A 24,768-nucleotide genomic window follows, 5' to 3' on the forward strand; every position below is an offset into this window, starting at 1 on the left:
AGGTGCACAGAGATTAGAGGAGCCCCTTTACTAAAGGGGAGAAGAGGATTTTTTCAGACCATCTTTCAGGTGGCACTTGAATAAGAGAAAGGAGACTCGAAATGAAAGCTAAAGTCCTTATAGCCCTCTGGACTTAGGTTTGGACTCCTTCATCCTCCCAGTGCGCTCTCTTTAGCTGCCTAGGCTTCCTCTGGCTAATTAGCCGTTGTAAGCTACAGCTAGCCACATTTTCCCAATTGCAATATCAGCACAGCTTTTGAAAGAAGAGAGGGAGCTCCAGATTAAAACAGTAGCTGTTAATAAACACTCACATACTGTTTCGGGAGGAGGGCTTTGGACCAAAGCAAATGCTGTGCTTTGGCTTTCCTTCCAGAAACGTCAACTGTAGCTCTTGTGCCACATACATATTCTCTCTGTTTCCACTTAACCTGGTTTGCTACAGATCCTCTCTTCTGTTTCTTTCCTATAAAAAAGAAGAAAAGAAAGAAGAAGGGGGGGGGGGGGGGGGGGGAAGCAAACCAAAAAACCCAGTTCTTTAACCTCCAGCTGGGAATTGTCTGTGCAGTGTCCTTGCACATTGCATAGTTGCATGCTATTACAAACACAGCAGTTGAATAAACCTGCGTGCTTTGCTTTTTCTTCCTCCCTGTTTTATTTCTGTAAATACTTTAGCAATCTGCACTTTATTACTCTAACAGCACCATGTAATAAGCTGGCAGCAGTGAGGAAGTTTCCAATATCTTGATGCTGGGGTATGGGTGTAGCAGCTGGGTACAGGGTACCCCCTCAAACGTTTTCTTCCAGGAAAATGGATGCTGTTGCAAAAAGCATTTTACCATAGTGCTGAGGGATGCTAGATCTGCTGCTGCTGAGGGGGGCTTTGCAGCATGAGAGATCCTTACTTGTAGTGGGATGCATCCTTCTGGGGTGGAGAGGAAGTGGCGTAGCATCTTTTTAAGATTCTTAGTACTTCCATGGGTGTATTTGTGTGTTTGCTTCCAGCTTGCTCTTCCTGCTTGACCATCACACCTGGTGTTTTCCCTCTGGCTGAAGTTACCCTGTGGTGCAGCAAGAGCTGTTGACTTTGAGGGGATGAAATGCATGTCAGTGTCCTAGTCCTTGGATGTACAGGTCCTAATTTGAGCTCGTTTAGATCTGCTGAAAACATGAATAAAACTGCAAAGACCACAACGCCTATGGTTTGTCTTTACTCACCTATCTGAAGATCATTAGATTCTGGTTTAATGAGGTATTGGCTGTTGAGCACAATTAGTTATTCCATTTTGCAGTGTTCTTTCTTGTATTTGTTTCTGATCTGTAAAGTACTTTAATTACTACAGCTGTGTTTATGCATGAAAGTAATCATTACTGAAGGATTTGAGAGAGTGGACTGACAGAAAAAGTAACAGCATGAAATGGTCCCCCTAGTTAACTGGCTAAAGTCTTCCTTTACCCCCGGCATTTTTGAACGTTTTGAAATACCATTAAGGTTAAACTGTTGGTGACTAGCTTCTCTCCTTTGTTCTGCATTTTTTACACTTCCTTGAGCTTTATACAAATCATTTATTTCTAAACTTCCTTACGCTGATGCTGCCGGTGAGTGTGAAAGCTCAGCATTGTGGGTCCTGCTGAGTCAGCAGCAGGCTGGAGGACTTGCCACTGATGCAAGGGGGGGCAAAAATCTGCACTGCTTTGCAAGAGATGCAGTTGAAAAATAAAGTTTAAAAATAGTTTCTTTTATTTTTGTCAAAACTAAAGTGCAAAATCCACAGCACTCGTGCTTTACCTGGTTTCCTATGAAATAAATGTACTTGCACTTTCAGATCAATATGGACTGTGATTTATTCTAAGCTCCTTCTTATTGCTAATATTAAGCGTGCTTGGGGTCTAGGAGGATATTCAGAAAGGACAAAAAAAGGGAATCTGGGGTTAGCAGCAAGTTGAAAGGCAAAGGGAATACATGCAAGGGACAGTTAAGGCTTTAGGAATAGAAAGGAGAAACTTTGGAAAATGGACAGAAAATTGTTGTTGGCAGCTTTGGTTATCAGTGCGTCTTCCAGTTCTCAAGCCACTGAGCGTTTTGAATTCCAGTACGTTTACAAAAGCAAACAGCAGCGTGATTGTTGTGTTTTTGGAGGAGGGAAAAGAGGAGTCACCTCTGCAGTGGCAAATATCACTTTAACAAGAAAACACAAATCAAATTTCCAAAATCAAGTGCCTAAAATTAAGCTTCGAAGTCCTAATTTAAGAACGGAGAAAGTGGCTGTTTTCCAAGGAAGCTGAGCACCCAGGCCTGATGGTGCATTGCTCTCAGAAGCCAGCACAATTATTTAGATGCCTATTTTGGGGATTTGTTTGGAACTTAAGTGCAGGTACTTAAATGTAAAAACTGGGATCTGTTGTTTCATGAAGTACTTGAGCAGCAGAGTGAGAGCTGGAAGATCCTGCTGAAAGGCAACAGGTTAGAAAAGCTTTGAGCTTTCAGCCCAAAATGTTTTGTTGCTGCTGTTCGGTTTGCTTGGAAAGGGTGGCATGGGACGGGGGGCAAACCTTTGTATTTTCACGGTTTATTTTTGCACCTGGAAACTGAAGTTACTCCAAGAAGAAACTCAAGAAACAACATTAAAATGCAACCAAGAATTCTTAAATCACTTTTTGGCATAAACTCCCCAGAATGTGTTTTCTGTGGAAAGCATACAAGAGAACTTCCTTTGAAGGACAGGAGCTGGTAAAGTACTTCAGTATTTAGTAGCCCTTTCCTCAGAGAGTAGTGATGTGCGTTAGAAGAGCAGGTTATCACTGCTGGTAGCCTATGTGAAAAACTTACATAAATAAACCTTAATATATATATATATATATATATGTATACTGCAAGAAAAGCATGCTTCTGTGTAGCCTTTGGTCTGTATTTTCAGTTGTCACACCGAGGAGCACCAGGGCCATCCATGCTTGGACTGAGCAGCAGGGCAGAGCTCACATCTTCTGACCAAACACATGGGTGGCTGCTGGAGCATAGTGCATGTCCCAGCTCGTGGTGCCAGAGGTGGACTGAGATTGCAAAATGTTCTGTGGATGTCCAAAAAACCCCCGATCCTGTCTTATCTAAATCCAGAGGACTTTTGAAAAAGTAATATTTTAACGATGGGGCTCGATGTTGTTGGGGCAAGGTGCAACGCTTGGTTTTCATTATGCTTGTTTTGCAGAATTGGAAGTTCAGTCATCTTGTTTTGTTTAAAACGTCAGATATGCATTTTTCTAGATTAAATATTTGGACTTGAAGAAGTAAAGCATCCTTCAGGTTGTAAGCCTGAGTACTTCCAGACCCTGATCCAGCTTGTCCTAGCATTCAGGGGCCTTACTGCATTGCTAAAATTTGGTATCAGAGGGGGTGTTTTCTTTCCTGTCCATTGTAGAAGGGCAGGTTAGGGAAAAAGAGCTAGGTTATATAGAGGTACCTGTTTTAAAAAGCAATGTGTGGCATAATGGAAGGGGTGTTGTCTTTTTTTTTTTTTTTTTTTTTTTTTTTTTTTTTTTCTTCTGACCATAGGTACTGAATAAGGCTATGGATGTCATCTCTCTGGACTTCTATAAGGCCTTTGACATGGTCCCCCACAACATCCTTCTCTCTAAACTGCAGAGATACAGATTTGATGGGTGGAATGTTTGATGGATGAGGAATACAGGGGTTTGTGCTGGGACTAGTACTATTTAATATCTTCATATATGACATAGTGGGATTGAGCGCACCTGATTGACTTGTGTGGTTGACATAGCTGAGGGACAGGATGCCATCCAGAGGGACCTGGACAAGCTTGAGGAGTGGGTCCATGTGAACCTCATGAGGTTCAACAAGGTCATGTGCAAGGTCCTGCACCTGGATCGGGGCAACTTGGGTTATCAATACAGGCTGGGGGATGAAGGGATTGAGAGCAGCCTGGCAGAGGAGGACTTGGGGGTACTGGTGGATGAAAAGTGGGACATGAGCCAGCAGTGTGGACTCACAGCCCAGAAAGCCGACCATATCCTGGGCTACATCAAGAGAAACACGGCCATCAAGTTGAGGGAGGTGATGCTGTACCTCTGCTCTGCTCTGGTGACACCCCACCTGGAGTACTGTATCCAGCTCTGAGGTCCCCAGCACAGGGAAGACATGGACCTGTTCAACAGGTCCAGAGGAGGGCAACAAAAATGATCAGAGGGATGGAGCACGTCTCCTGTGAGGACAGGCTGAGAGAGCTGGGGTTGTTCAGCCTGGAGAAGAGAAGGCTCCAGGGAGACCTTACTGCAGCCTTCCAGTACTTACAGGGGGACCTGTAAGAAAGACGGAGGCAGGCTTTTTAGCAGGCCACAAGGTGATAGGACAAGGCATAACGGTTTTAAGCTAAAAGTTGATGGATTTAGGCTAGATATAAGGAAGAAGTGTTTTACAATGAGGGTAGTGAAACACTGGCACAGGCTGCCCAGAGCGGTGGTAGATGCCCCATCCCTGGAAACGTTCCAGGTCAGGTTGGACGGGGGAGCAACCTCATCTAGTTGAAGATGTCCCTGCTCATTGCAGGTGGTTGGACTAGATGACTTTTAAAAGTCCCTTCCAGCCCAAACTGTTCTATGGTTCTATGATACTGTGAATAGCGTGCCTTGCTGTGGTATGGTCTAGGTAAAGGAGCGTTGCTAGAGATCCGCTCATCTATGTGGTGAGCCACAGAATTTGCTTACTTTCAGTATTAGGAAACATGCTCATTACAGCATTTCAAATGGCCACTGGTTTAATTTTTCTCGAGTCGATGTTCCTCTGAATTGGGAAACTATTCTAATTAAAAAAGAACCCTTGTAGTTGCTGCCGTTGAAGCAGTGTTTAATGTTGTGTGGCTGTTGGCAGGAGACTTGATGCATTTTCACATGCCCCCCCCCCCCCCTTGGAACAAAAGCAGATTGTTTCCCTCTGTTTTTCTGTTACACAAATGAGTTCCTTTTGAAACAATTTCTTTTTCTGCAAGTTCTGGAAATCGACACCAGGAGTAGTTCTTCCTTCGCTGTGCCTTTTACAATCTGCTGTCTGATAATGCTGGCGCAAAAAGCTGCTTTGGGGTAGCCGCCCAAAAAAGCTGAGACCTCTGCAGAAGCTTCCTCCTCTTGGGGAATCAGTTTTTCCTTCCAGTTTTATGGAAGGTTGAACATGGAGTTTCATTTCTTGCTGTCTTTGCTATAGCTAGTTGGAGTTTGTTTCTGCTCTCTTAATTGTTTTGTTTACATATCTGCATTTTTAATGACCAGCAACCAACAGTATATAGCAAGTCAGTTCTGAATTAGGCTTTTTTGTCTTTGTTTTTGAAACATACTCTTGCATCTGAAGTCTTCCTCTGCAAAAAGGGAGTTGGAAGTCATTGAAGTTAGGCACAGATGCTGGGTTATTGGATGATGCAGTGCTGCGTAACTAAATCAACTGGTACTGGATCAAGGGAGCAACAGACAAATTGAGTAAGTGGGGATTTCAAGCAACAAAATTAATTGACTGGGGAATGATTTTCCTGGCGGTATTTAATAGCTGACAGGTAAAAAAAAAAAATGGGGGGAGGAGGGGGAAGAGCTTGCTCTGGATGTCTATCTGGCTTGTCCTTGGAAATCATGTACTCATTTCTCACAGCCTTCCTGATGTTCGTGCTTCTGGTAGGACGGCATAAGCTTCTCAGTTTCATTTCCTTATTCCTAGGACACCAGCGTGCCGGTGCTGTGGCCATTCACGCAAGCGCTCATGGTTTGTGTGTCACGGCTGGTGAGGTGACCTAATCCCACAAGTGCACCTTGTTGCAAACTGTGCTTATTTGGGCTGGGCAGCTTCAGTTGGAAAATAAAACTGGTATGAATCAGGACTGGAAAAGACTTTTTAACGCTCCCGATAATTTTAATCAAGCTTTTTCGTTTGTGCCTGGTGACCAGGTTCCAGGGAGGTTTCTGTGCCTTTGTGTAGTCCAAAGCTGTACAAAGACTTGATGCACATGGAGAGGAAAGTCCTCTTCTGCCCATTTCCCCAAGAGCCCCCTGGGAAACGATGGGCTGGGGATGCAGCTGGAAATCCTTGGTGAGTGTGTCAGCCTCCTGCCCAGAGCTCTGCGATGGAAGACCATGCGATGTAAATGCATGTATCCAAGCCCGCTGTATTTTCTTGGTCCCAGCAAGAGGGAGGTTGAAGCTCCTGCAGAGGCTGGGTGGCTCCCAGTCCTGCTTTGGACCCGCAGTAGACTTCATTTGCATCCTGCTTGGCTTTTCTTGCAGGACTCGAAAGAAAGGAAGATGCCAGTTCCAGCTGACTAAAACCAGAGGACCTACTTTTCATTTTACTTGCATCAATAAGAAATCCCCTAGAGGCAGGGTTTTCAGAGGTGGGAGAGAGGTGTTTCTTTAGCTAGAGCTGAAAAAAGTAGAGATGAACTTTGTTAGCAGCTATGCATAAACTCATGCAATTGTTTCAGTTTGTGCTGCGGGTATGTTGACAGCTTGTGTTGCTTATGTTATTTCCCCATAACTAAAAATTGCTGTTAATATTATGAGTTCGGGGGTGGGAGAAACACCAAGAAGTGAAAACAGTGCTGTTAAAAATGGATAAAATTATTCTAGTGAAACTTAAGTACAGTTCTGGGTAGAAAAGAGGAAATTAGGGGGGAGATGTTTTGTTTTGGTTTTTCCCAATCAAGAAGAAAATTACTACCTCTTCTCTTGAGAACAGCTTTGTCTATAATTGCCCCTGCTCGGGGAGGTGTTGCTGCTGCTTTCCTGCTTTAACCTGAGGGAGGTACAGCAACTTATATACTGCAGTATATATACCAGGTGCTACCAATAAATACTGGCCGTGTGAGGAGCTGACAGATGACATTTGAATCACTCTGCTGTTCTGATGTTGGATGGATTTTATCTGGTAATGTCTTACCAGTAAGCATTCTGGAGCTGGAGGTACTCATACCATGAACTGCAGTTTTCTCCCTTGCCTCAGTAACTGTTGATCTCTTGGGTTTATGGGCTGTTAATCAGAGCTGTAATCAGTCACCTATCCGCAAAGGCCATAGCAGAGCCAGTTTTCATGTTTTTAGTTCCGTCCTCCTCCCCAGCTATCATTGCCAGCTATTGGAGGCTCTTTGTTAAAAGAGCTTCACAGTATTTATTTGAGAACGTCAACGTTGCTGACTTTCTCAGGGTGCAGTCCTCTTCCTCCTTGCAGAGGGGCGTTGCTTGTCATCCTGTGTTTGCACTTACAAAACAGAATTAAAAAGAATTTTAGGTTAATCTGAACTCGCTGTTTTAAGCTTCTGTGTGTTAAATACTTCAGTAGTAAATAGTACGCTTACACCAGTGTGTCTCTGAGACTAGAATAAGCTTCGTTCACTTTATACGCGCTAGGAATGTCCACTATGTCTGCTGCATATTAGTTTTTGCATATTAGTATTTTCTTTGTTAACCCTCACATACAGTCAGTATTCAGATGATTAAACTTGTTTTGTGAGCTGAAGAACTAACTTTCTCCTCTTCTTTCCATTTCAATAGCTTGTAGAATGGAATTTCTGGATAAAACAATCAATAGCTACCTTGATGTTTGGCTTGGACCCAGAGGTAAGATTTGTCAAAGATTAAGTACAGAAATAAAACTGATACTAAACTGCAGCTACATGAGAAACAGCTTCCTTCTAACATCCTGACTTTGACAGGTGACTACTTCCTTTAGTATCTGCAAAGCATCAAAATGTATGATTCTGTAATAAATAAGTCTGCTCAATGCTTCTTATCTTTTGACTTGAAGAGCTGCTGATTTTTCAGCTATGACAGTCGTAGGTGCTATTCTTCTTACTATCAGTTAAGCTCCTGTTGTTAGCCTTAATGAATGACTTACCTCAGATCTTTGCTGCCTTTTTTTTTTAAAAAAAATTTACTAAGAACTTTTACTTTTAAAAGATATTTTTTACATTTGCATTTGATAAAATAAAAATACTCTTGCCCTCATAACTAGAGCTGCTAAAGAATTTCTCACTGAAAAAAGGCTGTATTTTTTTTAAAAGCATTGCTTCTCTGAAACCATTCTTTTTAAAGAAACAATGGTTTTGGTAGTTTTTTCACTGGGAAAAAGTCTACAGGTGGAGAACAGCGATCCTGGTCAGTGTGAGGAAGGGAAAGGCAGTGGGACCGGGGCAGGCAGTGGCAGGTGAGGGTTTCCAGCTAGGGTAGGGATGGCCCTGTTCCACCTGGTCCTGGCCAGGGGGGATTAGATGCGTCCCGTACCGAGTGTACGTAGCAGTGCTGCACAGTGGTGAGTGCTTTCTTCCTCTGATCCCTTCAGTATCGTCTTTTCTACTTTGTCCCAGTGAAACTCTGGTAGTGGTGCTGCTTCCTCACAGGGCAAAGTCCACAGGAGTTGGAACAAGCCTCTGATCCTTCAGAGTGTGTTTTCTGTTTGGTTTTAGTAGCTCAGTGCCCTTGCTGTCCCCCTCTTTGTACTAAGCCCATTTAAATTAGTCTGGATGTCCTGATGTAATTTACTGCATGTGCTGGCATATGGTCTGTCTTAAAAATAATGAACCATAAAGGTGGCAAATTCCTCGGTTTTCTTAACTACTTCCCAACCTCATTGCTTACATGCAGGATCCTCATATGACTCATTTAAAATTGTCAGGGCTGTGAATGCCAGCAATTACTTGAATTGTTCCTTTATGGTTTGGTAAACTTGGTTTCGATCCTTTGGGCTGCCTTCAGTGAGAGGAGTGAGATACCATACTGATGCTGAGTATGGACAACACAGTTGAGGTTCAGAAAGATCATGCACTTGTCCCAAGCGCTCCCCTGAAACTGCCCGGTTCTCAGTGGCTTACGTGCTTTTCCTGACAGTGTTGCCAACTGGACTGGTTAATCAGACTGGACTGACTGCTCTGTGTTCCATTGCTCATACAAGAACTCCAAAATTTAATCCTTTTGAGTGGCACATATGTAAATCTAATTGTCTTAGTATTAATTAGAAAGTAATTATCAGGACCATCTACCAATAACCGCAGAGGTACCTGCTTCACTCTTAGCTTTGGCACTGTGGGGAAATAAGGTGTGTGCTATTGGGAAGGGATGGCTTGAGAGAATAAGGGGGAGAGGGTCGTTGAAGCTTTTCTTTATAATTTGAGCTTATCTGTGGTGTTCAAGATGAACAACGATTCTGAATGGTAATGAGTATTTTAAAATAATAGCAGTAATAATTTAAGAATATTTATGCCTTAGGAAGAGAATTATTTCTGCTTTCTCACAAAGGTTGGCTGGAATTAGTAATATGGCCCTTAATAAAAGGGCTTGCTGCTATTCCTTCATCTTTCTCTAGTGTTCTGGCAATAGAAGCATTTTGGGTACAGTTTTTTTTCTGGATGCATTGAATTCTTCCCCTTACAAAATCTAAGTCTTCGCATGTTTTTGTTTGTTTCAGATCCCAGAGTAAAAGGATGGCTTCTTCTGGAGAACTATACACCTACCTTTATCTTCTCAGTCTTGTACTTGCTAATCGTATGGCTAGGACCAAAGTACATGCGGAATAAGCAGCCATTCTCATGCAGGGGTATTCTAGTGGTCTACAACCTTGGACTTACACTGCTTTCTCTGTATATGTTTTATGAGGTAGGAGAAAAGGGGTTGGGTTGGGGTTATTCTGCAGTATCTGCTTTAATGATATTGGCTTGTGTTGAGAGTGATCTCTGAGGGCAGTTCTCCTAAACCTGGGGAAACATCTGCAGAACACGTTGCAACCGTTCTTTAATGTCGCTTCTCGGGGAAGAAAACCATACTTGTAATGTTACCCCTAAGGATGGTGTGAAACAAACCTTGCCTGAAACATTGCTGAACTTGGTTAGCAATGTTTCAAATGCACTTCTCTCGCCCAGGGCAAGTGAAGGCCTGACCTTTCAGCATGAACCTGGCTACTCCCTCAGTAACTCCTCCTTTCCTAGAAGAGGTGCTCAACGTGATTGTGCTGGTGGATGGTACAAAGTACTTCGTAGCAAAACTACAGCTTGATTTGGAGTGCAAAACAAGTTTTATTTAAGTGTGATTAATCATGCACACACTCTTTGCATCCGTTTCTGTAAGCTTGCAGTAGCTTCTTTTGTGTCCTCTTAGTTTTGCTGAAACAATTGCATCAGTGTCATTGTGATTCATCTGTTTCTTGGAACTTAAAATCTGAACATACAAATGTATTTCAAACTGAATGAGACTTTCTGTGGAGTTACATTCTTTCCTAACAAAACAAAGATTTAAGCAGTATAAAGTTTTCTGCTTCCCCGAGAGCACTTTTAGCTGCTTCTACTCAGGATTATATGTTTTTTAGTAAAGTGAAAATGAAGAAGTATGGCAGTGTAAATAAGAATGTGGTCAGAAAATTGAGTGTGTGGTTTTAATGTACACAATAATCTGACTTGCTTTCAACCAAAAGTGTTTCTCCTTTCCGTAAGGAGAGATTTCATTTTCAACAGGCAATTATTATTTTGTTGTTGTTGTTTGCTTAGAAGCATATGCACGCTGTAATTCTTCTTTAAGTTTGTAGTTAATTCTATAGTATTTTACAAGGTGAGTTTTTAGATAAGAAATTATTTAAACTTAAAGTAATTTCTGTTGTGTAGTGAATTGTCTAGTCAAAAAATACTGAGCTGAGTTATTAAGAACTTTGATACTTAATTCCTGGGGGGAGGCAGGAAGAGGTTGGGTTGAGTAGGTACTTGGAACAACTTGTATTCTTGATATGTTTTCATTTCTAACTTCCCTGTCAGGTTGTTATAATCCAGAAAAATTAGTGTCTTCATCTGTTTAATTTGTCTGAAAGTAGTGTTGCTGTGGACTTCATGTGCATCGTTGCATTATTTTACACAGATTCTATTTATAGTTATATACTAATCTATTATTTTAGCCTCCAGCTATGTTATTGAGGATTTACAAGTTCAGACTTTTCTTCAGTTGTACTAAGTGTGGGTAGAACTCTCAGGACAACCAATCTTTTTCCCTTAAATACTTGGAGTAATACTCATAGTTTCCAAATGAAAATCACTGTAACATTCTGCTATGTTCCAAAACCTGATGATAAATTTAAAAAATAGAAAATATCAGAACTGTTGATCTTATGAATGTCTTTTTCTTGTCAACAATTAACTGGTTACCCAGAAAGGACTATTTATTGTATGCTGAAAAAGTCCTCGTACTTACAAAAGCTGTTCACCTGGTTACATTGTGAAGGAATGAGACAGCTAAAACACAGCAAATATTAAGGCTTCTCCTTCCTATATAGCAAAACGCTTTACAGGAAAGTGAATATTGCTCTTAATTTAACGTTATCTATGTGGAAGTGTTCATTGGTACTGTTGTAAATATATCTTCTTTTTATAAATGGGAATATAGAAAGCCACAGTTTTATAAAGACTGTTAAACTCATAATAATTGCAACTAAATGTGTTTGACAGCACTTACATGCTAGATGTGAAGGCAGGCAACGTTCTGTGACGAGTGACTGATCCCACAAAAATGCTGCCAAGTAAAGAGCTGTGCTGACATAACACCGTGCTGCTTGATGTTTGCAGGGAGAGAGCCGAAGGGCTAGGTGATAGGGAAAAAAAATCAGCCTCCTGCACCTCCAGGTATGTTCTCTGGCTGTAGTGCCTCCTCAATTACCTGTGTCAGTGCAAAGCAGGCGATACCCTCGCTCGGATCGCAACAGTCATGGAAATTTGGCTTTGAAGGATTAGCCACACGTCAGTTGCGGTTTATAATACGTGTACTCAACTTTTTAGATGATGAAGAGCAGCACCGAAAAAAAAGAGAAGTAACTCCCTGTTCTCTTCCTTGTTGTCACTTTGAATTTCAGCTGGATAAAACTTTTTTCAGTGCTAGTTTGAGAAGTCATAAAACATCACCACTTATGAACTTGTTTAGTAGCCTGTCTGAAAATAAGCTGCTTTAATAGCTTGTGTACAACACATCTGAAACCCTGCGTTGGAGTTCTTCCCAGGTTACAGCTTGTGGTCGCTCCGGTCGTGATTCATAGCATCACAGCTCAGTTTATATGACCAAAACAAGATGTTAAAGTGAGGCATCCTCCCAGTTAGGATGAAAAAGGTGACCTACTTGGTTTTCTGACCTTACATCTGAATGTCTGTATGCAGTAACGTGGGGGGAAAAATTTTGCGCTGTAGGATTTGTATAATTCTAGCTATTGTGTACTTGCACCACTTGGTCTACTGATGTAATATAATATAACCTCATTTTAAAATCACTAGAAATCTTACACCTCTTATTTGGAATTCCAAAGATAGTAGTTTCTGTGGGTACTTGCTATAAATTATTTATTTGGGCATATAATGAGCGGGCTGGGTTCTGGTGTTAGCAGAACAGAGTAGTGGCCTGTGCTTGTCCCAGACAATACAAAAGGCAAGGCAGACCCCGGGGGGCGGGAGAGGTTTCTCCAGGCTGACCTGTCACTCCCATACTTCAGGAAGAGGGGACGCTCATTAGGGGCAAACAGCGAAGTTTTATTCTGTATAAAGCTACGGTGCTTAGACTTTGAGGGGAAATAGCACTCCTGTCTCAGGCAGGAGCAGCCAGGGGTGGCCTCCTGCATGGTGGACAAGGTGTGTAGCAGGGTGGCTGGCAGAAGGGTTACGGGATGCGGGTCAGTTGCCTGCTGGCTGCCACAGCTGTATCTGAAAGCTGTGAGGGTAGTTAGAGTGGCAGGGGCAGCACTGCTTCCACCCCTGTCACTGCTCTGCATGGGATCAGCAGTCATGCGATGCTGTGGGTAGGGACCGTGCCTCTCTGCTCAGGTCTCGGCTGGGTAATTTGGACAAGCAGGGAGAGTGCAGGGCACCCAGCTGCATGGCATGCAGACCTGTTGTATTTTGGGGATGTTTGTTAGCAAAACTAGCCAAGTGGTCTGGACCACCTGGACTTAGATTTGCGAAAATTGGTCAGTGGTGAAGGCTCACTTCAACTGATCTCTTCACTGTCTTTTTTTCTTCACTGAAAAACTAATTCCCTACTGAATCTGCTTGAGAGAAGTCTCAGGTTTTCCTGATGAGGGAGGCGTTGTATGTGCTGTAGGAAAAGCATTCTAAGAGCTGCACCTTGTTTCAGGAAGGAGGGGACCTGGTGAAGAGGTGCCGTGGCACCTGAGCTGTGGATGGTGACTTGCTGCCAGGCGGCTCTTTCCTCTCCCCTTTCTTTCTTTACAGGTCCCAAAGCCTTATCTCTGTCCTGAGGTGTTCATGTAAAGATAAAATTTTGTATCTCTGCAGGCATTTGCTTTCTTTCATCAGAGGTGTGAACGTCTGTTTCTTTTCACCCTAATCTATCTCTGTTCTGAAGCTCGTAAACCCATCGTGCCTTGGCAGAGTGCTGCAGTGCTGGGACCCTTATCTGCCCTTTCCCAGCCAGTCTCAGACTTCGGTTCTATAAAAAAAATATCCTACAAAATCCTCCCCTGTAACACCTCTCCTACAGCCCAGTCAGACTGGTGTTTGTGTGCCAGTTTATTTTGGTAGCAGAGCTGATAAAACCACACGCCACAGCATTTTAAAGAATTCAGCAACAGCATTACAAAATGAAAGCAATACCAAAAAAATGTCAGTGCAGGGGAAGGAGGTATGAGTTGCTTGAGCACAAGAGCAGCTACAAGCTACAGGGTTTTCTCCAGAGCTGAGAGACTTAACACTGACTTTAAGTGCTATTTTAACTGGCTTGTGAAAGACCTGTCTCTCTTTGGGTCGCTTAAAAATCACATACTCTGGTGAAAATAATTATAGTCAGCCTTTTCTGGACAAGTTAATTTCTCGGGAGAAGATATGCCTGTGGTTGTGCATCAGCAATGCGATTAGCAAGCCTGGGCTCCTGCCAAGCTGAAGATGAAGGACTTCGTAGGGACAGCGAGCAGGGAAGGGTTGTCTCAAGCCTGGGGTGGCTGAGGAGCCACCAGCCTGTTGCTGGGCAAGTTGAGACCTGCTGTACGGTAGCTTTAAGGAGGGATTAGAAACTCTGGCCACCTTGGAAGCAGACCACAGCAGGCATGAGCCATGACTTAAACACGCTAGCTGGCAATTTAAGACGCCTCTGTTTATTGCTTTCTAGGTGCTGTGCACCCAGCCCTGTGCATAACAGAGCCATTTGGGAACCATTCGTGGTCAGGTCTCGGGGTGGCCCATTGGTTTTGTGTTCTGAAGCCTTCTAGCGTGTGCTGAAAGTATCGTGGGTGCAAGAAATAGTGGTGTCAGGCAAAGGAGCAGCTGGCTAACTCAGGAGGATTATCTGTCTTGTATGTTGCACCCAGCAAGGTTTGTAGGCAGCAGTAGCACCTGTCACTATTTGATTCCTTCTGGAAAGGGAGTGATTAAATTATTTTTGTAACTCTGCTAATTATTTATATGATAAAAGATGTTACCATTTCCTACCAGTGTTGCTTTGCTTCTATCATTTAAACAAACACCTGTGGCTGTGAGAGTATTACAGCTCCCAGCATATTATTATATGCTCTTCTGGAAACAAGGGAATACTGGGATTTAGCTGAAGCTCCAATGGCCACACTGATGCCTTTGTCCTTCAGAGAGGTGGGATCCATCCAGGCACCTGTGGTTGTATTACGCTTTAGGTAGCTGTATCAAGTGCAAGGAAAATTCTTGGGGTTTCACTATGCTAGCCTTTACTTGGGAGAAGTTTATGGACCACAGCATTAGTGATGGATGCTATTTGGATTAATTACAATATAAACATTGTGATTTTCTCTCTATTCCTAACAGTTCCTTGAACTATGAGAACTGTATGAAAACATCTGTAAGCTCTTAACAACGTGATCACAGCACAATGTGGTCTTCTGTCTGAGGGACTGGCGGGCACTTGCAGAGCCATGCAGACGTTCCCTCAGTGCCCTAAGAGCGGTTTGGTGCAAGGCTAGCTCCGGGATGTAGCTGGTCCTTTAGCAGGGCACCACCTTTAAACTGCTGTGCTTTGCACAGCCATGCCTGCCTTATGGCCAGGAGGGTGCTCCTCCAGCGGTGTTTCTTTTGCTGCTTGGATAGAGAAAGTGCTTGAGTCTGCCACTGATGTGCACAGCTGCCTGGCTCTCACTGTGGCAGTGTGGTATTGATTTAGATCTAATACATGAGATAATTCCAGGTCTATATGTTATGGTATAACTGAATGTCTTTTTTTTTTTTTTTTTTTTTTTTTTTTTCTCTCCCTTAAATAGTGGGAATAATTCTATCTCAGAGGGTCAAAAATAATCACCTAGGCTTACTGGGTATTTTAAAAGCTAATTTAGGGGGGAAATGAGGCATGAAAGAAATAACATTAGGAAAAGGTAGATCATTTAAGTGATAATCTTTATTGTACCTTTTAGAATTAGCTTCTCATTCACAGGTCTGAGCAGCATGGAATCGTACCAGTTATGTAGTTCCTTAATCAAATGATTATTTTAAATGGCTTATGGTACAGAGTTTTCCACTGTGGCTCTGCAAAGCTTTTTTTTTTTTTTTTTTTTTTTTTTTAATTCTGCACAAGCATAGATAAGACCAAAAATGGGCAACTTGCTTGCACAGCATATCTGTCTCTGCCTTTAAAATGCTTTTGGGATCTCTAACAATTCTTTTTCTCACTTGGGATTTGTCTAAATTTGTTACTTCTCTCCTCATGCTATTCCCAAGAGGAAAAACTTTATAAACAACATCCAGTGATCCCTTCTGCTGTGATGTTAAAAGGGGGGCTTGCTCCTGGTCTTGCACCCGCTCCCTCCTCCCATCCCACCCTCAGCCTGCCCCTCCATCTCCCACCTGTGAAAGGGTGGAATGTGGATGTCCAGCCTTGCCTCTTGCTTCTCTGGAGGTTTCAGGCAGCCTCTTGGCAGCAGGTTCTGTGTCATCCTTTCATGACTAATAGCTGGTTGTTACTCTTAAAAGTAATTCTGTCATGTTTGAGGTGTTACGTGTTACACCAGGAAGTCAGGCCGGCAAGGGTGTATCCTGTGGGGTCACTTGTACTGGGAGCGATGTATTCTTGGGGGGAGTGAGGTATTTAAAAAGATCTTGAAGAATCGCAATACGGTAAAACATCAGTTGTTAGCTGTTAAGGACAGCAAAGCTGAAGATTTGTTCTGCTACATGGTTGAAAAAATTGTAGTCAGATCTCTGTGTATGAAACTTTTTAAAAATACAACTTCTTCTTTCCAAAAATAATCAGAAGAAAAATATTTTCACTTTACTTTGGTCATTCACTTTCTGCAATAAGACCATCAGCCAAGAAGGAAAGATCTTGAGAGTCTGCATGCAGTAGGACGCTGCAAACCACATATGCTACGTGGGATAAATTGGGGATAATGCTACCTCCAATTTTTATTCAGGTGTACCCCAACAGAAAGAATTTAATTCACCCTCCACTGTGGTTCTGTTACTGCTTTGTGCTTGAATTCAACCCGATGCCACACGCGAGTGCCCACGAATCCTTCGTTCCCTCGATGCCACATGTCTCGGCAGAGCCGCTGTGGAGGTTTGTGTGTGCTGCGGGGTGCAGCCTTCCGCCCAGATAACACTTTATTTTTTTGATCTTCTCAGCTGGTGACGGGAGTATGGGAAGGAGGATACAATTTCTTCTGTCAGGATACACACAGTGGAGGAGAAGCTGATATGAAGGTAACGTAATCAGGACTTCTAGCTAACAGCGTTTCAAATTGTCCACTTGTGTGTAAGTGGAGAGCAGAACAGTATTGATTATGCAGATTTTGTCCAAACTATATGCTTTTTTCCCCCCTTTTACAATACAATGGCAACACATTATCTACAATGTATTCATGGTTGGTATTTTATTGAGCAATTATCTGTAAATTTTCAAGTGTTTTCAGGTCAAAAACCAAGGACTTGGTCTTCAGACTATATCCAACCACGGTGTGCTATGAGTCCCCTTATCTTCCTGAGATGTGGTGATGATTTCTTCTGGTCAGTCTTCAGACCTCTCCTTTACAGAGGGCGCTGCAAGACCAACTCTGGTTAAATATTTTTTTATTTCTCCCAGGACACACCAAGTGCACAGCAGTAGCCTTGTAAAAGTGTTTGTCATCCTGTTTTCAGCTGTAGCTATGGGTTTGTGTCTAGATCTCCTATAGAAAAACCTAAGGTGGAAGCATTACAGATGATTTCAGCAGGGTCTTCAAGCAGTGCAGGACAGAATCTGGATTTTAAATATTTAGACAGCAAAAGGGTTGAAAGCCCCCACAACATGCAATGCTTCTAAAACTTGTTTCCTCCTTTCTAGATCATACGTGTCCTCTGGTGGTACTATTTCTCCAAACTCATTGAGTTCATGGATACCTTCTTTTTCATTTTGCGGAAAAATAATCATCAGATCACTGTTCTGCATGTCTACCACCATGCAACAATGCTGAACATTTGGTGGTTTGTGATGAACTGGGTGCCTTGTGGTCACTGTAAGTACTGGGTTATGGTGGGGCCTTGGTTTGATCTTCTTTTGGTCAAACCAGACATCTCTGGTACCTTCAGCTTCAGGATTTGTTCTGTCCCATATTAAGCTGCTTTGCTGAATTGCAACTGTTGTAGATAGTTGCAGGAATTAAGCTGCTGACAAAGCTTCTAGAAAAGATGTGCCTATGTAATTTGAAGAATTCATTCATGTGGCAATTGACGTTTACCAGCTGTAGTAGTCCAGGTCTGATACCCGTCAGCTTTGCTTTCTCTTTTTTGCAATGGTTGCAGACCCTCGAATGAAACAATAAACTTTTCAGTCAGGACCAGAAGCTTCTTTCAACTGCAAGATGGTTAATAGTGACTCTTGTCCATGTATCTGTCAAGTTCACTTGAGCTGTTACTTTCTCAGTTTAATCTCATTATACCACTAGCCATAACAAATGATTTCAATTAAAATCTTGTCCCTGAGCGCTAATGAACTTGACCGAATGCATCTGAAGTGGAAGATTTCCATGCCCCTCCTGTCTAAATCCTGCTAATCTCTGCTAATCTTGCTTTGATATTTAATTTCATTGCTTTTAGCTGACATCTAGTTTCCTAACTGCATTGGTGTGGCTTAGTTGTGGTTCAGATGTGCAGCTTGTAGATACTGGCTTTGTTGAACGCGCATCCAAGAGAAACCTTTCAAAATCCAGCGGATGTGAACTACTGGCAGTGCAGGCCAAGAGGCTGGGTTGCTCAGCATCTGCTTTCTGAGCCAAATAACATAGAAACTCGTATTTGTTTTCTGTTGTCGGCACAACGGTGAGTAGTGCTGAACTTATAAAGAGTGTGCATCTGGAACCATGTTCTCCAGGGAAGTCAGTCCCTGTTTATACAATGGTCAAAAGTGCCGATATGTAAGATCTGTCTTGTGTTTGTGTGGTCCTGAAAATACTTTTGTGCTATTTCTAGTTATGTGTTTTTCTTCTTCCTTTCCAAGCTTTATGTTCTGCTTGGTCATCACAGTGCTGTGCAGTTTGTTGTTAAACTAGAAGTTTCTTTAGTGACTAAAGGTGCTGTAAACAGGGACAAATAAAATGGCTAACTTGCAGTTTCTGAAGATACCTGTTGCTTTTGGTTATAAGTGAGAAAATAGGCTTGTGCCTGAAAGGAAGTGCAATAAGCCTAAAATTAGATGGGTGAAGCTATGGATCGTTGGGCATGTTTACATGCCTTCTCTTTATCAGCTTCTTCAGTTCCCTTGAGAAGCCGCAATGCAGATGTAAAAAAGAATAAATCAAGGAATCAAAACCAGAAGGCTGGAATAAAGCATGCAGCTGCAAAGCAGCTCAGCCACTCCGTTGGGTGAACAGAAGAGCAGGAGAAAAGTTGGGGGAGGGAGTAAATCTCTTGCCTTTCTTCTAAGAGAAATTTTATTTTAAACAGTAACATTTTGAACTTGTTATTTTTGTAAATTGTAGACAGCGTGTTCCTGGTAATACAGTGTACTTGCTTTTTCCTTTGCCCCTTTTTTTAGCTTACTTTGGTGCCACACTGAACAGCTTTATCCATGTCCTCATGTACTCCTACTACGGGTTGTCTGCTGTGCCAGCAATGCGTCCTTATCTGTGGTGGAAGAAGTACATCACGCAAGGGCAGCTGGTGAGTGATGAGCTCTCCACTGTTTCAGCAGGCTCTTGTATTTGTGATGAGGTCCTCTTGTTTACCAAGTTAGAAAATTTTGGCAGGGTGTAGAAGAAAGGAGAATAGAAGGTACTAGCCTTCACATTTTTAAGTGCCTAAATCACCCTAGAAATCTAGCTTCTGCACCTCTGCTCTGTTTTCAGAACAATGGGGACCTGAGGTCTGATGGTGTACATGAATCGGTGCCAAGATCAGTGGGATCTTTCTCCGCTTTGCCGTGTTGGGTGACTAGATGTATTTGGGAGTTGCAGCACTGGGTTTTCTGGGACTTGCTATCCAGGGAGAAGGAAGAAGCTTTTCTTCCAGCCCACTTGACCTAGGACACTCTTCTCTCTGCTTGGTTGCTCAGCCTGATGTTGAGATGACGGACCAGAAGCAGAGTGCAATGCAGTCCACAGCTAACAAGGCCCGTCATTCTAGTCCTGCGGGACAATGGCTTTTCTGTCTCACTTTTGCATGCAGTTGTAAATGGCTTATTAAAAACTGTTCAATATTTCTAGTCTCCTCCTGCACTTTAAATGGGCAGATTTTTTTCTCTTGTAATTCTGTGTTGGACTCCTTGTATCCATTTGTATTGTTTCCTGTGTGTACAGTGATGAAGCCCAAAGTACACACTGGAGATGAAAGGGGCAACAAAATTAAGCAAAATGGCACATGCTGTAGTGATACTGCATGAGAGCCAGGCTTCAATATGTATAATACGTCAGAAACCATAAGGAAATGTGCATGGGTGTTCTGGTGTTCTGTCTTCCCCATTTTGCAGGTGGGGAAACTGAAGCCTAGAGATGAACTTTTTTGGTTATCTTCCCGCCCCTACCCCTCCAGTACTCCCTCAGAACTGTGAATAGTTTCACAACACACTAAGAACATTGGCTGCCAGCAATTCAGTGTTGATTCTCAAAATCTTCTTGTTTTAGCACCCTTCCTTACTGAGGAATGTCTAAGTACTGTAGCAGTGGGGATCATTGTTTTGGGGGGAGGTTTGTTGTGAGGGTTTTTTGTTGGGTTTTGTTTTGTGTTTTTGGGGGTTTTCTACTTCCAGATTCTATTCGTCATCCTGGTTGTTTGAGTGCTGCAGAGTGCAAGTGTCTCGGTGCTTCGGTTGCTCCCCTGGCTATCTAATAGCTGCTTTCACTTCCCTGCCTGCTCTGCATGCATAGCTGTAAGGGCAGCTAAATAACAGCAGAACACAGCAGTCTTTCCCTTTTTAAATAAACATTCCCTAATCTGGTAGCCTTCATGTAAGGATGAATTTTGCCTAAGGCCCTCTGCAGCACTTAAACCCAAACTCTGTTTTTCCAAAAGAGGTAATTGAAAGTAATTAAACCCTGGTCCTCTTCCCTGCCTTCCCAGCTTCCCTACAGCCTTTACCCCTAAAGTTCTTCCACTGGAGCCATATGTCAGGCAGTCCCTGTCAGAGGCAGAGGATTGCAGGATCTATGTGTAGACCCAGTGACCTTTTGCAGCTGGAGCAGTGAGATGCGTACCTACTCTGTTAGGATGGTGGAGTCAAACCCCAGTGAGCTCTCACTAGGAAGATGGTGGTCTTTGTTCCTTTTATATTTATAAATCAGTTCTACATAAGTTATTCTAATGCTCTAAAATAGAACAATATCAATCAAATAAACCCATTTAAACAACAGACTCCCACAACCTGAATGTCTACTAACTCAGGTTTACACTGTTAGAAGAGAGGGTAAACTTGTCAAAAGACACAGTATGGCATGTTTTTGACTTGTTTTGGAAATAACGAATGGCACTTTGGTCAATAATGGGGTTTTTACTGCCTGTATTAATGTGCTACTTCTCTCTGTCTGTTTTGGGTTTTTTTTCTCTCCCCAGATTCAGTTTGTCCTGACAATCTTCCAGACCAGCTGTGGTGTTGTTTGGCCATGTGCATTTCCTCAGGGTTGGCTGTATTTCCAGATTTCTTATATGATTTCTTTGATTATCCTCTTCACAAATTTCTATATTCAGGTAAAAATAATATTCGTTGACTCTTTGTAGCATTCTGCTGGCTGTATCTCATTGGAAAGCTGTTTGCAGAAAGATACACTTGAAATATCCTTTTGCTGTCTTCCAGTAACATGCATGTGTTCCTAAAGTACTTTACTTGTTGGCCTGCCCTCCGGTTTCCTATCCTCTGATGTTTTGTATCTGTAATTCAGAATGATTAGTAGTTTCAGTGAGCAGAGCGGCACAAAAAGGCATTTTACTAAAGCAATTTTAACAGCAGATGAGAGAGAGGAAGAGCTTTTAATAAGAAACAGCTTTCCAGTCTGAAATAAAACGGCAGCCTGTGAACCTGTGAAGCACTCAAAGGAATTTTTCGTTAGTGCTCTCACAAGGGGAAATGCTTGGTTTATATCCAGGGAAACTTCCCAAACTCCCAACATACAGAAATCTGGGTTTGACTTATCTTCACAGGCGTTTGTTTGTATTTTCATACGGAAAATTAGCACTTTGAGTTGTGTTTTTACAAAATTCATTTTGTATCTGAGTGCAGCCAGACTTGGTGTGTGTTGTTCTGAGTAGTTCGTAGTTGGGCTCTGTGCAAAGATGTACCCATCCTCAGAAAACCAAACCAACACAGCCTACTGCCCCCAAACAAGCAAACTGTGTTCTATTTTAAACGTCTCGTGAAAGATTTGAGGATTTCAGGTCTGGTAAGATCAATTCATGGGAGGAAACAGGCTTCCCTATCTGAACTGCCAGTACTACTTAAAATCAGTCCTGTGGTTCATACCACCTGCTGCATAGGAACATGCTAATGAAATATGGTAGTATATTCCAAATATTACTTGACTTTCTTCATCAGTTTTACTCATATTTTAAATTTTAACCATCTCGCTTCCTTTCACACAGTATTTTGGGAAACATGCTCTTGTCAGGCTACTGAGCCCCTTTGTCAGAGACTAATTCATGTATACTTTTTCACTTCCGTAAATATTTTTTTTTGGTGTATTGAGACTCACGGCTCCTGTTAGGTTTTGCTTACCATGTTGGCCAGTGCAAGTTCCTTTCACATTTCTGTCTCTGAACTTCCCTCAGTGTTCCCGTTTACCCACTTCTTGTTCTGGCTTTGTTTGAGGTACTGTCACCCGCAGTGCATCAAACCTCCTTCCTTGTCATTTTGAATATAGTCTTATGCCATAGTCTGCTCATAGAAGCACTTTCCTTGTTTCTAATTAACATAACACTACTGATGCTACCATCATACTACCAAGCCTTTTTCTTTTCCGGTGAACTAACCCTCTTGCTGTGATGAATGGCAGGCATAGTATAGCCTCATACACAAAAAACGGTTGAGCTTGTTAGACTCTGCCACCGGCACAAGGTCCTTAAAAACGGTGGATGAGAGTTTGCTTTTGTGTTTCTAGAGTTACTGTGAGGAAACGGTTATTTATTTAAGCAAAACCATGTGTCTTTTCGTATATTCTAGACTTACAACAAGAAGGCATCCTCGAGGAGGAAAGAGTATCAGAACGGCTCTACGGCCACTGTGAACGGGTACACAAACAGCTCTTCTTCCCTTGAGAACAATGTGAAACAAAGGAAACAAAGGAAGGATTGAAGACCAAACTGAAAAAACATTTTGATAACCCCAACAACAAAATCATCTGATTGTAAGCACAATAAGAGTTGTGCACTAATACTCTAACGGCTACTGTAACTATTCCTGCCTAGAATAGTGTGATTTATGTAGGACTTAACCAGTGCAAACACCCTAGAAACTGTATACAGAACATAAAAGTAGGTTAAAGTTTAAAAATAATTCTGGGCTGTCACTGACCCCGCTATAGACTGTGGAAGGGAGTATTATCATAGTATCCGACACTGCTGTTGCCTTACTAGTCAATATGATAGGTGCTGAATTATGATTCACAATTTGAAAACACTGTAATCTAAACCTCCATTTTTTTTTACTGTAGGTCATGCATGTGATTGTAGAGGTAATTTGTACAATGCTGGTTTCAGTAGATAAACACACATGCCTTAAATTAAAAAGCAGGGCCCAAAGCTTATTACTGGTTTAAAAATTAGGGTATGTTTCAACTTTTCAGTTGACTGACTTTTTATTAAAAAGTCATTTAGAAGAATCCATTGATCATTTTACTGTTCTGTATGTGATACATAATGTTACGTATCTCTTACGTGATACAGTGAAATTGGAAATGGCGCATTTAGTTTTGTATATTTGGCTTTAACTGACTAAACAGTCACAAACCAGATGGAAAACTTATTTTACCTTTTTAATAGATCTTATTTTTTTATTTGAAGTATGTCACTAATGTAAAACTAATTGGCGCTTACACAGTCCATTAAGATTTAAATATTGTCTCTAAGGTTTAGAGTATATACAGGGTGGACCCATCTTTTTTCTCTCTTTTTCTTTTTTTCTTGTTTCTGAGAATTCGTAAATGCTAAATGATGAGAGTGATTTTTAATATGGAAACTGGCAGAATTTCAAGTGTTATTACCATAGCCATATCCACATTTGAGGAGCTACTGTTTAAGTCTGTGACATATCCAAAAGTGTATTTAAAAACAAAGACAGAAAGATGCTTTTCTGATGGAATTATCTGTATTTAAGTTGGTATCTGAACTGTTCTTCATGTAGCATATGTTCACTTTTAAAATGTGCCTAACAAATGTGGTTTTTTCCCAAACAAGCAAAATTGAACAGTCAAAATCATACCTAATGTTTTTTAAATGTTACTGAAATGTGCTGGAAATGTCTGTTTCTGTAATGTGAGTTGTGTATATCACCAGTAATGTTTTGGCTTGTTATCTGACAATTTTGTTTGAGTCCTTGTTAAAGTTACTCCTTGTTGTAAAATCTTGCCTTGCACATATGAGGAGTCAGTTGCAAAGCCAGTATCTATTGCTGGTATTCTGGTATCTGCCGTGGTGAGGTATGGCTTATGAATATTTTATTCATTAAGCTCTAAAAATTTGAATTGTGCAAGACATTCTACTGGTCATTGCTCAAGTTTAACTATTTGTTTTTTGATATTTATATAAATGCCAGTTTTAACATGTTTGGTTTGGTTGGGTTTTTTTTAATTAAATCTTTTTTAAAAAATTTGCACATCTTTTAGAGAATTAGTAAGTTCTACTAGCCTTGTGGGTTTTCATTCCTTGATCTGAAGGAGACAGTGTCTGTTATGTTTACATTATCAAAGCTTGTGCGTGTGTCTTCATTTCTAGGTACTGGTTTGCAGAGTCTTTACATAGCTCAGTACAGCAGCTATAATGTTCAAAATAGGCTGTCTAAATGTGCTAGAATTAAACACTTGGCTCATCTGAATATACCTACATTGTTAATGTTTGACATGGTTTAATCATTAAAACACTTTTGATGATCTCTGCCTGAATTCTGGTGGGTTTGTACAGTTCCCCATCCTGTGTCAGACCAAGGAGGAGCTGTCGTGATGGAAGAAGGACAGCTGCGGGTACTCAGAGAAATGTAGTGTACCAGAGATTTGGTAACACATTCCTTACAGAAACCTTTGGCTGTTACTAAATGCTCTTCCCTTGCCTGGTTGTTGAAATACTTGTCAGTGTGAAGGATTAAACCTACTGGGATTACTGACTCACCGAATGCAGAGCAGCCCCAATGGCT

At 41.8% G+C, this 24,768-nt stretch overlaps 1 protein-coding gene across 4 annotated transcripts in view; it reads left to right on the forward strand.

Annotated features, from left to right (window-relative positions):
• ELOVL5 (ELOVL fatty acid elongase 5) overlaps positions 1 to 24,508 on the forward strand; it is a 38,689-nt gene extending 14,181 nt beyond the window's left edge. For 2 of the 4 annotated variants that reach the window (XM_056343733.1, XM_056343732.1), the window contains exons 2-8: positions 7,537 to 7,602; positions 9,446 to 9,633; positions 16,590 to 16,667; positions 17,287 to 17,458; positions 18,976 to 19,100; positions 20,985 to 21,119; positions 22,585 to 24,508. In XM_056343733.1, coding sequence (XP_056199708.1) covers positions 7,545 to 7,602; positions 9,446 to 9,633; positions 16,590 to 16,667; positions 17,287 to 17,458; positions 18,976 to 19,100; positions 20,985 to 21,119; positions 22,585 to 22,716 — 888 coding nt within the window. In that variant the 5' untranslated portion in view covers positions 7,537 to 7,544 and the 3' untranslated portion in view covers positions 22,717 to 24,508. Of the gene's footprint in view, positions 1 to 5,834; positions 5,858 to 6,925; positions 6,949 to 7,536; positions 7,603 to 9,445; positions 9,634 to 16,589; positions 16,668 to 17,286; positions 17,459 to 18,975; positions 19,101 to 20,984; positions 21,120 to 22,584 lie in introns of those variants that run through there. The other 2 variants (XM_056343734.1, XM_056343736.1) reach the window with 2 other exon arrangements.
• Positions 24,509 to 24,768: the final 260 nt, after the last annotated feature.

Source organism: Falco biarmicus, chromosome 6, assembly GCF_023638135.1.
Source record: "Falco biarmicus isolate bFalBia1 chromosome 6, bFalBia1.pri, whole genome shotgun sequence".
NCBI classification, from domain to species: domain Eukaryota; kingdom Metazoa; phylum Chordata; class Aves; order Falconiformes; family Falconidae; genus Falco; species Falco biarmicus.